At 35.4% G+C, this 18,580-nt stretch overlaps 1 protein-coding gene across 4 annotated transcripts in view; it reads left to right on the forward strand.

The window, feature by feature from the left end:
* Positions 1 to 15,237, forward strand: part of LOC149780819 (TOX high mobility group box family member 4-like) — a 107,566-nt gene extending 92,329 nt beyond the window's left edge. For 3 of the 4 annotated variants that reach the window (XM_089937884.1, XM_089937885.1, XM_089937882.1), the window contains 3 exons: positions 610 to 1,089; positions 5,602 to 5,726; positions 9,165 to 15,237. In XM_089937884.1, the coding sequence (XP_089794010.1) occupies positions 610 to 1,089; positions 5,602 to 5,726; positions 9,165 to 9,228 (669 nt within the window). In that variant the 3' untranslated portion in view covers positions 9,229 to 15,237. The remainder of the gene's footprint in view (positions 1 to 609; positions 1,090 to 5,601; positions 5,727 to 9,164) is intronic. The other variant, XM_089937883.1, reaches the window with a different exon arrangement.
* The last annotated feature ends 3,343 nt before the right edge of the window (positions 15,238 to 18,580 follow it).

The following is an 18,580-nucleotide window of genomic DNA, read 5'->3' on the forward strand; positions in this document are numbered from 1 at the left end:
ATTTCTTTACTGGATTGGACCTGAAAGAGTTATGGTGGGTGATCTGTTTAAAAAAAATGTTTTGTCAAAAGTCAAAACATAGCTTTATTCTCCGCATCCATGTTTATACTAATATAGGAGTGGAAAAATAAAATTTAGTCCTCTGCTCTTTAATTCTTAGATATTATTTTTTTCATTATCGGGCTCATCAATCACAAATCTTCTCTTAATATTTTCAGTAATCTGTGATTGGTCAAAATATTTTTTTTTGAGTCAAGTCTAGCTTTATAATTTAGGGACATGGAGGGCTTGTTCCCAGTATCAATTACATCAATGACCATACTTCACATGGCAGTGCCAGAAGCTTTCAAACTGACTGTGATAGCGGTTTGATAATGTGCTTGTTTCGTACCTATATAATCCAGGATTAGATCCCAGTTTCTGGTATTTTATTTATGATTTGTCACACATTTGAGGTCCATGGGTTTCATACAATTTGGTTGATTTCTTCATCCATCAGACCATTTCATACCACCATCGGTACCATGAGAATGGGGTACTGTAAATATAAATTTCCAAGATTTCATTTATCAATTACATTTAAATGTGACCTGCATTTTTTATTTCCAGACTGCATTTGATGACCAAGGTCATAATGAAGTCTCTTCCTCACCACCAAGACTGTCCCCTCACCGAATGCCAGCTGCTAACCTGAGCCCTCCAGATGTCCAACTAGGGATGATGTCTGACATGTCACCACCCCACCCTCAGGTGTATGGGATGGAGAGTCCACGACATCAGGGAGTAATGGGGGCACTGAGTCCACCCCACCCTGCCCTTCATAATGGGAACAGCCCTCCACATATGAAGTATGGCAACGGCAGTCCGCAGTATACCATAATGGATAGTCCATCACATGTGATGAGTCAGCCACTACAACAACAGGGCATGGTCACCTATCATCAGAGTCCACAACATTCCTTGTCGTACTCATCCCCGCTGCATGGAGACTTGTCCCCAGTGTCAGCAGAGGTAGTTAGTCTGTCTCATTATCCAGTCATCGCCCCACGACCATCATCACACATGAGACACCAGCAGCCACAGCCTATGGTATCTCTCCATGTTGTCTCTCATGAGACAGAGTTTAGTGTTGTTGTTGTGGGATAGGTGTTTGTCATGCATGGCTAGTACAGGCTGCACGAAATGTATATCTGTGCTTTACCAGTAGAAACTATTGAGCTTTTAGAGAGGCACCCACCCCCAGATTACAAAAAGAAAGGATGTCTGCTTATGGCAAGAAAGCACTTCAACAGCTGATAGAGAAATGCAAATTTGTATATGATTGCCTTGAGATATGGAGCTTATTATGTGATGGTGTTGTCTGTCTATCCATTACCAATTTATTTCAGTGCAATTATGTTTGCATTTCTAGAAATTTACTTTTAATTGGCACCATTATTGTGCTGAGATTAAATGCTAATACATATATACAATTTACCAGAGTTGGTAAATGACTGACCTATTGGATTGGAAAGAAATTTAATGAGTTTGGGGTAGAAGGTCACTGTCAAAAGATGGTTCTTGCTTGATGAATTTGAATCTAGACCAGGGGTCCCAAACACATGGCCTGTGGGCTGCATTTGATCCGCCGAGCCATATCCTGTGGCCCGCAAAATGACTGGCATCACAAGGTGTCATGAGAAATAACAGAGGTGGTACACTCCCTTGAGCCATCGAAAATGCCTGCATGTTGCCCACAGGGTGGTTTGAGTTTGAGACCCCTGATCTAGACCATGTACCCTGACCAAACTTTGTATCTAAACAGTGTACACTTAATGTAAGGAAGAGGCATATTAATTTTGTAGTTTTGGAGTCAATGGTCAAGATCAGTGTGGTTCCAAGAAATGTATTTTGAATAATACTTTTTGTTGTGGTGTAAGTTTCTTGACCAAACTTTGATGATGGCTTGCACTTATGGTACTAATTAAACCTATGGATTCTGAGGTCAGAGTTCAATCATGGTAAGTCTACTAAGAAATGAACGGCTTATGCACAGGAAGTTTAGTTCAAGACTGCATACCTTGACCAGAGATCGAAGTTGTTGAGACCCATTAGTAAATAATCTCCAGAGTAAATCATCCTGTTCTAAAATATACATAAAGAGCACTATTAAATATGGGGAAGGCATAGAATGATCCATTCATGGTAATCTGTTCTATTTGTCCCCAGCTTTTTTTTTTTTGTTTTCTTTTAATGGTAATAAATAGGTATTACATTTCCAGCAGTGAGATCATCATGGTCCTAATGAATATAAAAATTTGTGTTGAAATTTCCTCAATTCAGATTTCTTCTAAATCACTTGCTGAATTGATCTGAAACAGTTAAATAACATTAATTTGAGTCTGAATTTTGTTTCCTGGTTTCAGTCTTGCCTGTGATGATAGCATCTGCAGTATCAACAACAAAATGACGATTGTCAAAGGTTTTTAAAGTGATATAACTTCATTTGCTTCATTCAGATGAAGCTTCCCTTTACGTCTTGAGTCTGTATCTAGGATTTCCCATCTCACCTGCTGAAGTAGATAGCTATTTCTTAACACGATTCACATATGACACAGCACATTCCACTGAATCCTTGTTTCTAAATTTCATCAGTAGAATCTCCTTATTTCCAGTGATGATGATGATGATAATGATGATGATAATAGTAATAATAATAATAATAAATTATTGATAATAGTATCATCAAAACATATTTCTTGTATTTTATCCTTGCTTATTAGGTATTTAATTTATATCTTCTGTGTTTGTGATGGTGTTGGTTTATGTACATGTATCTTTTTTTTTTTAAATTATAGCATTGTTTTACTCAGTAAAGCTTTATTAGGACATGGCATACTATTTTATTTTTAATTGCTTTATTTTTGTATGTGTAAGCCAGTGACAGATTTAGTGTTGACTTTCTTACAAAATCACTCATCAAAGATGGAAGACACTTTACCGTCTATTAATCTAGTTGATTTTAAATAAGTTGCTCTGAGCTGTACATCAGTTTTCCACTCTCACTAACTATCATTGGTCAGCTTTTTGAGCAGGGCCAAGTTACTCTGAGCTGTGCAATAATTTTTACACCCCCACTGTAACTAGCATCAGTCAGCTGTTGAGCAGCGCCAATTTGCTCTGAGCTGTGCATTAACTTTTCCACTCCCACTGTAACTAGCATTGGTCAGCTGTTAAGCAGGGCCAAATTGCTCTGAGCTGTGCATTAACTTTTCCACTCCCACTGTAACTAGCATTGGTCAGCTGTTAAGCAGGGCCAAGTTGCTCTGAGCTGTGTATTAATTTTTCCACTCCCACTATATATAGCATTGGTCAGCTGTTGAGCTGGGCAGAGTTAAGTAATAATCTGCATATTGTCTCAGCTGGAACAAGGTAACGTCCATGTTTGTTAGCTGATGACAAAAATATAAACCCACCCTCTGCAGATGAAATAAGTATCATACATTCAAACATTACACAGATTTAAACAATGCATTAAGGCATTACTATACTTTCATAATAAGACTTGGAAAACACATTTGCATCGTGTGAACAATCTACCAAGAAGAAACTTATAAAACAACGCCCTTTAATGTATGACTCGATGACTCATTTTGGAAAAATGTTCCCTTGTTTGTGCTAGCTATAAACATGAGCCAGGTGAATTCTTCCCATTTACATCCATTTGTACCTGTGTCAGCAGCAAAAAATGGTTCTGTGTTCAAGCCTGCTATTACATACAATTCATCAGCTTTATATTATTTTCAGTCACTTTGCAACCATTCTGCTTATAAATATGGCATTTAATATCCCACCACATATAGGCTGGTTCCATTGCTCTTGGAATACTTACCATTACTATTAATGTCCATTTTGTGTACATATAAAGTTGTCATACATTATTAATTCCCATCTAGTTCCTGCTAACCAAAGTGACTGCATTTGTGTATGTATTAGCTTTGTATATACTCTGTTCTAACAGTATTGAATTCAGTTCTGAATATTTAAGTGTGGAATGTTTCAAGATCCAAATTTGAAATAATCTTTTGCAAAAGAACAAAGATACCTATATCCGGCTGTGCCATTATTTTGTGCTTTCGTTTAAAGTGTTCATTTTTTCTCAAAGCAAATCGTATAGAAAACATTAATATGCAACGAAATGGGAAATCATGCATAAAGTCTTGATACATATTAAGAATTATTTACCTGTCTGGGAATGGCAAGAGGAGACTACTCTCTCAGCTTTTAAATTATACATTACATTCTCTTTCCGTTCTCTCTCTCTTTCTCAATATTTGCAGAACAAGTGCAAGTTTGGACAAAATTTTAGGATAAGGAATGCTGGTGCTCAGTAGCAATTTAGTCTAATTGACAGTACAAGATACAAAACAAGACCAGTATATTTGTGTCTTTGGAGACCTTCAGTGTCGTTCCAAAAACTTGAAAAATGTCAACTTACTACATTCTGAAGATGTAATCTGCTAATGCAGACCTGCCAACTCTTCTGATTTTGCCATAAGTTTTATGAAACTTACCCCTAAAATATAGACTTACGGCATACTAGCAAAAACTACGGAAAAATAATCATTGCCGAAAAATCCGAATAATAGGTTCATCTGTGTTGTGTTTGGATCCGGGTTTCATCTTAGAATTAGTGAAATTAGTCAGGGAATCAGACTAACTTTACAGCGGCACCTACACGCTTTGAACTGCACCTATTTTGTTATGCGAAGTGTCTACATCATCAAACTGTTGATTGTAGAAGTTTTTAAAATGGTGTCCAGAAAGTGATGCATGTTAAAGGGAAAATAAGCTTCTCGAAAAGTGTTAATAATCAACACAGAAGAATAAAAAGGAGTATTCAGATTCTTGTAAATAAACGCTGGAAAGGACACAGTTACGTTTATTGGACATCACGTGCCAGATTGAGTATGTCTAGTGCTGGGAGATATGATTGCTGTCATCATGTGAAATGTGAAAGAATTTCCAAGAATTATGTCAAGTTGAGAGATAGCAACAAGCCATTGAGCTACATAGGGTTTGGAACTAGAGTTTGTGCAACTGTTCTAGTGGTAAATAAAGTCTATACATACTTTACAAACTTTTTGGTTGAACATAATGTTTATCGTCGATGCGTCAAACTTTTAATTACGTTTTCCAGCTTTACAATGGCAGTTATTGATATTTTGTTACACCTTACTGAAAACTGGTCAATCTTATGGGAAAAAATCAACTGCCTTACTGAGACGGACTTGTCAGGGTTGGCAGGTCTGTATGGGTTTAGCCATTATTGTGCTGTTGCATTTGTGCAAAAGCAAGTTTCCCTAGATTTATAATTTTTTTATTATTTTGAAAAGGCTTTTTGTTTTGTCTACTTTTTATATGCCAGTTATGGCAGCTTCATTATTAAAAGTGTGTTCTTTAGCTGTTTTGTCAGACTTTCCTTCTTTTTTTTTTGGGAAACAACCAACCAGCCGGGTAAACTTTGTCATGAATAAATTATGAATTTTGAAAGATGGAAATTTGATTACATTGCTTTATTCTGTATGCAGTTCTTTAAGGTTTCCTCGATTCTCATTTCAGCCAAGTTCTGGAGGAATTCTTGCTCCAGGGATGTGCATTAGGAATGGCTGTACTAACAGAGCCATTGACAATGTTGGCTGGGACAGCGAGTACTGTAGTAATGAGTGTGTTGTCAGTCACTGCAGGTATGTAGAGAATTAAAAAGTTCACCTTCATTATTATGTAATGTAGACATACGACAATGGCCACATTAGTAAAATATTACTTGGCAAATTCAAAACTTATAGTCATTTGCTGGGGTTTTAGTTTTGGTTATCAAACAAACAAAATGGATAATGATTGTGGAGGGTTACTTTAACACATGCAAAAGAGGTTTGTATCAGTAGTTTTACTCCCTACAGAATTTGCTGGGGATGGCATTTGAAAGCATCTTAAGTTTTAGTTTCATCGATTATAAATATTTAAAAAAGTGACTCTACAGCAATTGGTGAATGTGCTTTTTCTGGATGGAAATGGTGCCTTTTTTCTGTCATTAAAGTGCAGTTGAATGAATACTGGATTTAAATCTCAATCATTGAAAATATGCAGTTTAATATAAGACAAATACCAACACTCAAGTTGAAATACCGCTCCAGTGGCCTAGTGGTTAGAGCATCTGCCTCGGATGCGGGAGGTCATTGGTTCAATCCCCAGCCGAGTCATACCAGAGACTTAAAAAATGGTACTAACAGCTGCCTCACTTTGCGTTCAGCATGAAGAGGTTAGTGTTAGGACTGGTCGGCCTGGTGTCAGGATAATGTGACTGGGTGGGACATCATGCTACATGTCTGCGGCATGATGCCCCTGTGCTAGACATCACTATAAACTGCCACATTGCAGTCATCGTAGCGATATGACTGAAAAATTTTTAAAGCTATGTTAAAAATCAAAATCGCATCACATCACACATCAAGTTGAAATAGTTATGTTCTGTCATTATTGGAAAGTATGTAACAGAGCAGGCCATTTAGTCAAATTAGACTGCCCAAAAAGTTAAAAATTGGGTTTCATTTTCATGAAGCCTAGGTTGTTGTTATCTTCAAATTTGTCAACTGAATGATTAAATACTTTGTATAAAATTCCTCAAACTTAAATAAACCAGTCAGTTGGATGTATAATGTATTGAGGTCTGGAACAAATTGTTAGCAGGATAGAGAGACACAGGTAAAATTAGCATGATATGATGTTTTGGAGATGTTTACCTAGGTTACGTTACAATACAGTGTAGGCCTGCTTAGTGAAATGGTCAACTGTTACGTGAGAGACGTGAGTGATATCGGGGCCACTTGGGCCTCATTTTATTTAGACCACCATGCATCTTTATGTTGATGAGATTTTGAATTAATTTGATTTCTAGCATTCAATTGCATGTACACGAGTTATGCCTCCAACCCAGTGTTTCCCTTTACGCACATTTGTGTGTCAGGGACGCACACTGGAGAAAATTGATGCACACATTTTGTTGCCGTGCGTTTTTTTTATGCAAAGGATTTTCATAATGTGATCAGGATTTATTTAATACCCAATGCACTGGACGAGGGATGACATCGTATATACTTTGAGCATATGCATTGACTGGTTCCCCGGTTTGTTTGTTGTTTTTTTTTTCGCCTTGCGCTCCTCTATTCGTATAGCAGAGTGCAACGCAGGGAACATTCAAAACCATGAACCAGACTAGCATAGGCAATGTTATGACAGAGTAGCTTCCCCTAATCCCGCAAGCTGTCACGTGATTTCCATCGAGCTCAGCAAGCTGTCACCTAGATGTTTAATCTCAATGCATGTTGCACTAGAAAGTGATCTCCAGATTAAAACGTTGTGCACTAAAAATCATTAGCGAAGAAAGTGAAAGAAGCAGAACACAAAAGAGTAACCGTGGATCTAAATTTAATAAAAAATGGAGAAAATAATGCCCTTGACTAGAATACGGTATTCATACATTAGGATTACCTGTGTGACTTAAGTTATGCTCACGTGATTGCGAAGACTACAAAAGCGAATTATCCTTTCTTGACAGGGTTTTACAATTTTAAACAATCTGCCCTCGTTCGCCACAAGATATCTGGAGAACACATTATAACCCAAGACATTTTTTCACAACAAATAGTGAACTTGCAGAGACAAATGCGTTATTTGGATTACAAAGTCAGCAGGTCATTGCAGATTTTGTTGGTTTTTAACTTTGCTGCAATAAAAGATAGATCTTATAGTTCAAGTATAACTTATTAGAAAGAAGATGAATCATTATCCTCCTTGATATTTGGATAATTATGTTATAGGACGAAGTACAATGAAACCGATGATAGTACACATTTTATGAAATGTAGTAATTTGACTGCCATTTTGTTAAAGAGATTTATTTGGCTTTTTATATTGGCTTGTATGTACTGTGTTGGGCTATACTATTGCTTCATACTGATTATAAGGAGACTGTTAAAAGTACGACTTTAAAAGAAAAATGAACTAATAAAATTTTCTTTGAATGGACAATGTATTTGTTTGTTAATTGTGCATGTTGATGTATTTGTATGTTTAGAGAGAGAGAGAGAGTATGTTGTGCAAGTTGCAATATCCTATTTCAAGCTGAAAAAGTATGAGTCATTTGAAAATTTGTCAGTGCATTTTTGACCCCCACATTTTTTATTTGACCCCCAGTTCTAACACCAAGGGCTTGTTTTAACCCTCAATTTTACACCCCTGGGGGATACACTGCTCCAACCCACCCCACCTCCTAATAAGCTAATATGCATCTTTGTATTGATGAGACCTTGAATAAAATGGATTACCTCTTCATTATTTGGATTGCCAATTCATCTTTGCAACAAGTTCCTCTGATTAAGGCTCAGCAGAGCAAATTACAGGTACTATGGTCTGTTGCGGTGAATATATATATATATATATATATATATATATATATATATATATATATATATATATATCTTACTTACAAGACTTGGGTTCAGTTACTTTCCTCAGTTACAATTACGATGTGCTTGCAGATATCAATTACAATTTCATTTATTCAAAGTCATGACTGTTCAGTTAGAATTGCCACATATTGGTGATGTTCATTTACAGTCAAAAATACAGTGTAATTGTAATTAATTACTAAATTAAACCAATTACATTTAATTGAACCCAAGTCTGAATCCACAGGAGACTAATTAAAATCATTTATGTACACAGTTTTCTTACCTAAAACTTAGCTTTATTGCTTATTCTATATTAATTCCTGTATTATTAGCCTGTTAACCTGGCAGTTAAGATAAATATGTATATTTTCTAAATTTTTATCATTTGTTTAGAATTCACACACAAAAACCCATTGTCTTTGGTTTTGGAATTGACTTGTAATTGAGCAATTATGCAAATCTTGAACTTAACTAAAATTTCAGTTACACTATGTCGGTGATCTTCAACTACAGTGTCAAATACAGTGTCATTATAATTAATTTCTAAATTACATCAGTTATGTTGTAATAGCATCCAAGTCTGATGCTTAGTGGGGTATGATTATTTACTTCATACAACCATAAATTTGTTGTACTACCAAGTTTTTTTACTGTATTGATTTTTATTTCCAGAGATGTGTTTACTGCCTGGGTAGCTGCAAGACAGGTCACTGGCAATTCTTACATCATCAAGTGAACTGTAAACATAAGTCATGTGCTAGTCAATTTCATGGCCCTCTGGTAGAAAGAAGAGCATATTCAAAAGCTTAACAGATATCTGTAGACAGATCATTATTCAGACAAGCTTACAACAGCAGATCATGCTTAGAATGTCTTGAATGCATATTGGACATCATAATTTGTGTCTACATTTTGTATCAAAATTCATGTCCTGGACTGGTATGTAACTTAATGAAAGCAGTAAAGCTATAAATCACATATCCTTAATCTTCTTATATTTCTCTCATTTTCCGAGAGATACATATCTCTGTTTGTAAAGCATTTGTATAAAGACAAATAAACTTCTTTATTAATTTAAGTTAAAGATCTTTTTCCCAGACTACAATGTTGTATCCATGAAACTTGTTTTTGTGTGCAAATTTTCTGTGACTTGACAGTGTTAATGGTTATTGTTTGTACATGATGGGACTTTTACAAAGCAAATATGCTGTCAATAAGAGCTCTTTGCTTAATATTTTACCACATAGTCAGCAAATACAAATCCCAGCCTTGATTTTTCTATTATCTTATTAATTTTAACAAAGCCTGCTTCATGGAATAAGCTGAGCTGTCCAAATGTGTTAGCAAAGAAGCCAGCCATTCCAAATTTTGTTCAATTACTGTCAAATTTTATATGCCTGCCATATGGCAAACCATATCGTGTTGTGATGGTGTCTTACCATATGTTCCAAATTTTGTTTACTTAAGTTCTGCAGTATCTTTTGCCACCAACGTTTGTAAGTTACTTGCATTTGGGACTAAGAAGAAACCTTGTGTTTTGGCTCAGAAGGTCAGAGGTCAAGATCACAAGGACTGAATAACGAGAAACTTCCCACACAATAACTGTCTTGTATACTAGATATTTTGACCAAACTTTTGTAAACGGCTTGCATTTGTGATATGACAAACTTCTTGATTGTGGGGTCCGATATCGAGATCACAGTACAATATATTCTCACTTATGAGTTAAGTCAAACTGCAAACAGCAATGAGCCTGATCTGCCATAGTATAATACACATGCAGATCAGGTTCTATCATGTTTGTTCTACAGATTGCTCCTAACAAACTGCAGAGACCCAGATCTGCCAGTGCATTATGGAACTGTAGATTTGGGTCTGTACAATTTGCAGTTAGATTCATCTTATAAGCCAGTGTGTACGGTAACCTGAAGAAGAAAAAAAGTGTTTTTGCACTATATCTTAATTTCTTTATCACCTACTTTGACTTTTTGAATGGCTTGAGACGTTGAAAACACCTACTCGTTTTGGCATCAAAGATCAGATGCTGTACAATTTATTCACACTGGATCTTAATTTATTCTGGCTGTGCACTTTATTCTGGCTGTGCACAGGCATGTGAAGGCTTATAGGAAGATGCAATATTATTTTATAGAAGTTTTTGGTTTTTAATAAATTGAGTTAACCAATATAGACATACTGCATAGATTCCAAAATATTCATGCTGTGATTCTTTATCAGTATGCTTATGGGTTGACATCTTGGTACTTAGTCACCTAGCAACATAGAATCATAGAATAAACAAGTACTTGTGTCAACATTTTTCATTTATATGCAAATCGTCATATTCCCTATGGATACATGAGCAGTGTTGTCTACCTTTATGATCTTGTTGTATAGATTATGATTTTGATGACCATCTTATAACCATATGTTAGCACTAGATTGGCAGATGTTATAGAGCTTTCATAGTAGACTCAAAACCGTTAGGATGCAGGTTTGAATCGTACCATCAAACCAGCCTGGGTCTGCTACCATGGTGTATCGTTGGGAAAGGCTCTTTACTCGAATTGTCTCAGCACTAACTAATCTACTTCTGATGCTGTGCTGTAAACCATGAAAAACAAAAAAATCCCTGATATCTAGTACATTAATAACATATGGGGAAGTACCTGATCAGTCTCCTGTTTTATTTCTATTCGAAAATTATAAAAATAATTTCTGTATCAGTATACGTTTTGTGTCGAAAATGTACCATGAAAATAATTTCAGTCACTTGTTCAATGAATCATTTGGTATTATGGCGTTAGAAGATATATTGACGTTTGTTTCATTATCCAATATTAACTGTCCTTGGCATGGACCACATTGCAAAATGTTACAAGATTCAAGCTTGTGCCAACTTAAGAGTTAACAAAAAAACACCCATAAATCATGATGGAACATGAACAACTGCCACAATAAAATGGGCCTACCAATTTAAGTTAGCAAAGCTTACTCTCTTACTATTGCTTGAATTTTGCTTTACAATTTTTTTCTTCTTCGTGTAGGTGGTAAACAACATTTTGTAAGAGTTCCCTCCCTTTGAAATGGATCAAAGATCACCAGGGAAAAGCTGATCTATATTTAGAAGCAATTTTAGTAAATGCACACTTAAATAAGTGGAATTTAATGTTTTTTTGCACAAAAAAAGTTTCTGTTGGCTGTACACTGGGATCAAATTATTGTATATGTAGCATATTTCTAATTTTTTTAATGCATTTAAATGACTGCCAGTTCTGAGTAATGCATTGTTTACCAATCTGACCCATTGCAGTGGGATGCAGCTTTTTTTTTCACCTTGGAGGACGTGTTAATTGTGATATTCTATATCTGTCTTTGCTTGAATACATCATAATGTCTACCTTCATTAAGTGCAAATTTGTTATATATTTTTTTTAATATTTGACTAATTATAGCAAAATCTATACATTGGATGGCAGCTCGTTGTCATTTTGCTACCATCATAGTTTAAAGAAGATACATTTCTGAAGTTTTGACATGTAATAATTAGTTTAGTGACAGGTGTATGATGGATGGAAATGGTCTTGTTACATAATTAATTTTTGCCACATTGGTAAGAAAAATTATACATATATTTTGAATGTTGTTATATCTGATTTAAATTACCCAGATCTTTTTTGGCATATTTATTTGAGGCATCATTAAAAGGCTGAAAGAAACATAACATTTTTTAAAATTATTATTATTTTGTAAAGATTTTAATTTCTTTAAAGAATTCCATTTCCAGTCCACTTTCATTTTTGTCTTTACAGTTGTTATTTGTGTCAAACATCAGGTGTTATGTGTGTGGTCAAGGACTTCAGTTTCCATGGTGTATTTTTAGCTATGCATTTGGTTTGATTTGTATGTCAGTATTTGCTCTTTTTAACATCTCAAAAACTAGTGGACAGATTTCAGCCAAATTTATTAGAGATGATCAGTCCATGCATGAAGGGCTTTTAAGCATGTACCGGTGATGATGTTTTGATTCCAAATATGGCAGCTGCTACTAAAAATATAAAAGCCTTTAAACAGCTTCTCAAAAATTGCTGACTGGATGAAGGACTTTTAAGTTTACACTGATACTGCTATTTGCAATCAGCTGTGCTGCCATTGCTAGGAACATAAATAATTATGACTTACAAGAAACCACTGAACAGAATTCCAACAAATTTGCAAGCATTCTGGCAAAATAGCCTTTCAGAGTTTTATAAATGACAACTAACCCATCATCACATATGGCCATCATTTCTAAAAAGTAAATAAGTGCATAAAGACAGTGGACAGAATTTTGTCAAATTTGACAGCTAGCATCCTGGTATAAAGTCTCATTGGTACATCGGACATATGCTGCTTTGTCACCAAATATTGATGAATACACCAAAAACAAAAAGAAAAACCTTGAAAAATTTGATTCATTACATGTGCAGTAAACTGCATTTGAAGAAATTTCAGCAGAAAGCATCAAGTTTACCCAGATTACTTAGCCAACTACTCTTGCATTACCTGCAAGATGGATAGCAAACAGGTGAGCTGTCTTAGGCCCACTTTGGTTTCTTTTTGTTGTTTATTTTGTTTTGTTTTTTAAACTCACCACCATTATGTGGTTGTGATTTGTTGGCTGAGTCATGAATTACTATTACTAATATCCTTATGTTAAGGAGCCTAAGTCAGATTTTGTACATGATTATTGGTAGTCTTTTTGTATATCACAGGATATTGAAATTCTTTGTTTTTTGTTCTGTCCATTTTAAGGACATTTCTAATTTTTTGCTACAGGAGGAGAGGATGTACATTTAGAGAGGTAGAAAAGTGATTTATATATGCATCCCACAATGTGAGCAAAGAAAATGACCCCTTGGGCATCAGATTCATATTTTGAAAATTTCACAACTTATTTAATGTATATATCATGGATATTGACAAAGATTGAACAATTTATGTGCATTATGATGATAGAAATTCCTTCATTGTCAGGAGGATATTTTCTTGCACCATGGTCCATATCAAGTCCATTGTATTTTAAATTATTATTATGAAGCATTATTATAGACTTATTGCCAAGTAGGTTTATATGGCCTCTATTGGTGAAATAAATTTAAAAAAGTGTTTTTACCACTTGAACGGTGTTGCAGCATTTATAATTGTATACATGCCAGATCCAACTGCAAACAACATAGACCCAGATCTGCAGTTGCATTATGCCATTATCCTGATACATTGGTAAATACAATCGTTTTAGAACAATGTGGGAAAGGTACAAGTAAGAAATTTATGTGAATACACTTTGAGGCACATAAATTGATCAATCTTCAACCTCCGCATGGAATAATGGACTATTCCAATGTTTACCATTATGTTATCAATTTGCTGTATCTAACTTTTCCAATGTCCAGACAATACTTAAACATTCCTTTTAAGTAAATTGATGATCACCTTTATCAGGTGTAAAACCTCCATAAGATGTTTTATATTTTGTATCAACAGACTTTGAAGCTGCATTTATGTTGACAAATATGAAACCTCACTTAATTTTCTATGCTGCATGATTTTACTAGGCTCTAAATTGTTTTGGATAATCCACGTTTTCCTGAAACAGACCAGAAATACCAGGACCTTGTTTTCTGAATGATTGTAAAATGATAGTGTTTTGGCAACCTTACCTGTACCAATCATTATCCAACTTTGTCAGTTTTTTTTACCTTTTTGTTAAGATCTTAGATGACACATTAAGATGGCTGGCCCAAAAATAATGTTGAGTGAATGTGGTTCATATTTTACAAAGAAGTTGTCAATCTATATGTTGTACGAAACAAAAACTGAATTATAGGTGAAGTATTTATTTTCCGAACAAGACAATAGTTTCATATACCTTCAAAAATCATTTAAAAGCATATAATGGAGAACTCGTTTTTCTTCTTAAAAATTAGATTTTTCAGCATTTTGTAGCATTTCCCAGAATAAGAGAAGACAAACAACCATGAAAAAGTTTGCAACACATTATCATTGGATATGTTTTGCTCATTTTGTTTGAGACAAAGTTTTACATGGCTAGATGGTACTGTTTAGGGCTGTGCCAGTAAAATATTCTTTGGACTCCGGGAAGACGCTTTTAATGTGGAGGTGTAGTTACCCATAGATGCAGATTAGAATATTGTATCATTGTCACATTTACGCTTGGAGTAACAAGAGTATCCTGGCACACGTTTTTTAAGTGCCTTCCTTGGGTACCATGTATGTTTAAATGGAATAGCCCTTACACAGTGAGATGTTACACTTTGTTTTTTTCTTCAAAAATGTTTAGACATTTTTTATCAACATTAGAGATATGTTGTTTACTTTTTTAAAAGAATTTCAATGACTTTTGTCACTTTATGCATTTTTTAAAATACATATAATTGTTATATCATGACACATGGTGGAGGTGGGTTAAAAACCCAATCCTGCTGATATGGTTTTCTGTACATTGCAACAGTATGTAGACTAGCAGGATGTTATAAAAATGAATCCCACTTTGTCTAAATCATGACAAGCAGAAATACTTGTATATATAGCTTGTTCTGTGGTATGTCTGTTCAAATCAATTTTATTTTGCAAGATTTGTTGTATCAAATGCAGACCTAACTTTGTTACAACCAAGTAACTGTATGGTCATGTGATGTACAATGTAATCATGATCAACACTGAATAAAGCAATTTGCTTAAAGTTTGTCATTATTTTTTTACAGATATAAGCAATAAATCGATCATAGCAAGCAACGCTCAATGATGTGGGTCTGCTGAAACATTTTTAAACGGGAGTTTGTTGTTGTTAAGAAAACCTACTGTATATAATCATTTAAAATTCCCAACAACATAGACCATGATCTGCTGTAAAAATAATGTACTAGTATATTTTATATTGATTACTCCAACCCAGATCTGCCTGCACATTTTGCAGTGGCACATCTTGGTCTGTGCAGATTGTAGTTGTAAGCAAGTACAGTGACCTAATGATTTGGTAGATACAATATTGTTTGTTTTGTAGAAGCATAGTTTTTTTTAATCCATTAATCATGCACATCTCCATAAGTTTATATCTTTTGCCATAAACTCTGATTACTTTTAATAAAATCCATTTAGGTGATTTTTGGGCTCAAATGATTCATTGAAAATCGAGGACAAGAAAAAACAATGGAGATGGATATGAGAAGTAAACGTTATCTGGTCCAGATTGGTTCAACCCAAGCCACTACCAAAGTTTATTAAAATCAACAAATAAACAATTTTCCAACTTAAAAAAATTTAAATCCAGTCCAAAAGTAAGTAAAGTGTTCAGAATTTTGAATGAATTCCAATATTGAATGAGCTGATGCACCAGTAGCTGATGTATCACAATGATATAATCCAGAATGTCTCTGAATGAATTCACAATAATCCCAAAGTAGTGTTTGTCAAAAATGTCAATGAGCACTTTGTACTTCCAACGAGTGTGATTTTGATTTTTAACATAGCTTTTAACAATTTTTCAGTTGTACTGCTGGGATGTCTAGCACTGGGGCATCATGCCGCAGACATGTAGCATGATGTCCCACCAAGTCACATTTTCCTGACAACCGAGCTTGACTAGCTGATTGAACCACAAGACTAACAGATAAAGACAACATCAAAAATGAATAGTACAAAAAATAATAAAATCACCATCTGGCAATGGAACTGCAGAGGAATCTTTAAAAACCTATCAGAACTGCAGAACAATCTGAATAATACGGCCGTAAAACCAGACGTAATCTGCCTTCAGGAAACCCTCATAACACGAGAACACAAACGCCTGCCCAAGCTACAAGGCTATACCCAGGGAATCTTTAAAAACAGACCCATGGGGCAGAAAGGGGGTGGACTAGCAATTTTTTTAATAGATACACTAATCTTCTATGAAGTAATAGAAGTACCCCCTAACCTAAACATCAATAATAGCATCGAAATAATGTCAGTAATGATAAATATAGGAACCACAAACATTCAAATAATAAATGCATACGACCCAGGGGGTACCTTCTGCCCTACCAACCTAATCTCACTAAAGGCAATCACTAATAACAACAACAACAATCTAATGATCTGTGGCGACTTCAATGCACACAGTAAATTATGGGGAGGTAAAAAGAAAGATCAAAGAGGGAAAATGGTTGAAAAATGGATAACTGAGAACAATCTGGTCATCTTAAATGACGGGTCTAACACTAGATTAAACCCTGAGGATGGCACTCTCTCAGCCATAGACCTAACCATCACTACCCCAAACTTGGCTCAAATCACAAATTGGTGGGTGGATCAGGAAGATACGTTAGGAAGTGGCCATTTTCCCATCACAATCAATATTCAAACAAAAACTCAACACATTCCAAACGAAACCCCACCTAAATGGAGGTACCAACAGGCAGACTGGGACCAATTCCAATTATTACTAGTTAAAGTAAATCCAGATAACTTAGAAAGCCCAAGTATTGACATGTATTATGATAACATAACAGACACAATTATAGAAGCAGCTAACCGATGCATACCAAAGACAACTAATATCCAAAATAAAAACCCTGTACCATGGTGGAATAAACAGTGCACTATAGCACATAAAGACAAAAAAAGGGCCTTAAATAAATATAAACGCACCAAAAATTCTATCTACTTACAGCAATATGAAGATAAAGAAAAAGCACTAAAACGAACTATAAAAACTGCTAAAATTAATCTATGGCAAACCTTTTGCTCTAAACTGAGTCTAAAATCAAACTCAAAACAAACATGGGACATGATAAAAGATATAAAAGGGAAAGCAACTACCTCAGCCCCAAAAAATTAAAAATGCCATAACAAATAAAGATAAGGCAGACCTCCTAGCGAAGCATTTTTCGAACATGAGTAGCAACAATAATCACACCAGAAACTTTCAAGAACACAAAAAACTAATGTAGGGAACCCAACCTCAAATGTTTCAAGACCAAGGAACAAAAGAATCTCACCTAAATAGCGACATCACAGTACATGAATGGAAGATAGCCATACGATCCAAAAACGAAACATCCCCTGGTAAGGATCAGTTAGGTTACATTATCTACAAAAAACTACCTATCAATATAACAATAGCCATAATCAAACTCTTTAATAGGATATGGGATAAAGGCCAATTACCCACCAAATGGAAACAGGCCATAGTAATACCAATCCCTAAGCTAGGTAAAGATCCCAACAACATAAATTCGTACCGACCCATCTCCCTTACAAACAATATTTGCAAAATAATGGAGACAATAATCGCAAATAGGTTAAAACACCACCTAGAAACCAATAACCTACTCTCCATAAATCAATGTGGCTTTCGGAAAAAAACGGTCCACCACTGACCAACTTCTCAGATTGGAAACAGACATCAAACTCGCTTTTAACGCACATAGGAAAACCGATCGCAACCTCATAGCGGTTTTTTTAGACCTAGAAAAAGCTTTCGACCTAGTATGGACCAATGGACTAATGGCCAAATTAAACCAATTTGGAATAACTGGACGCTTGTTCAACTGGATTGGCGATTTCCTCACAGGCCGGAAAATTACCACAAGAATAGGCAACACCCATTCGGAAGAATTTTCACTTGAAAATGGAACACCGCAAGGCAGTGTAATAAGTCCCTTACTATTTAACCTAATGGTAAACGACCTTGACCTCAATGCAGCCGCCGCAAAAACAAACTTGTCACAATTTGCAGATGATAGTGGCATATGGAGGAATGTTGTTGTTGTTGTTGTTGTTGTAGGGTTTAACGCCATTTTTCAGCACACGATAGGCTATACATGGCGGCCAGTATTAATGGTGGAGGAAGAACCCGGGAAAACCCCGGAAAGAACCACCGACCCACGAGAAGCTACTGGCACATATGGAGGAATGGAAATCCTGCCAATAACACAGTAGTTAAAGAAATCCAGCAGAGCCTAGACAACATAGGGAGATGGGCGGACAAATGGGGTTTCAAAATATCTCATGAAAAAACTGTGGCAATCATATTCACCCCCAAA

This window comes from Sinohyriopsis cumingii, chromosome 16, assembly GCF_028554795.1.
Source record: "Sinohyriopsis cumingii isolate HCF-2022 chromosome 16, ASM2855479v2, whole genome shotgun sequence".
NCBI classification, from domain to species: Eukaryota; Metazoa; Mollusca; class Bivalvia; order Unionida; family Unionidae; genus Sinohyriopsis; species Sinohyriopsis cumingii.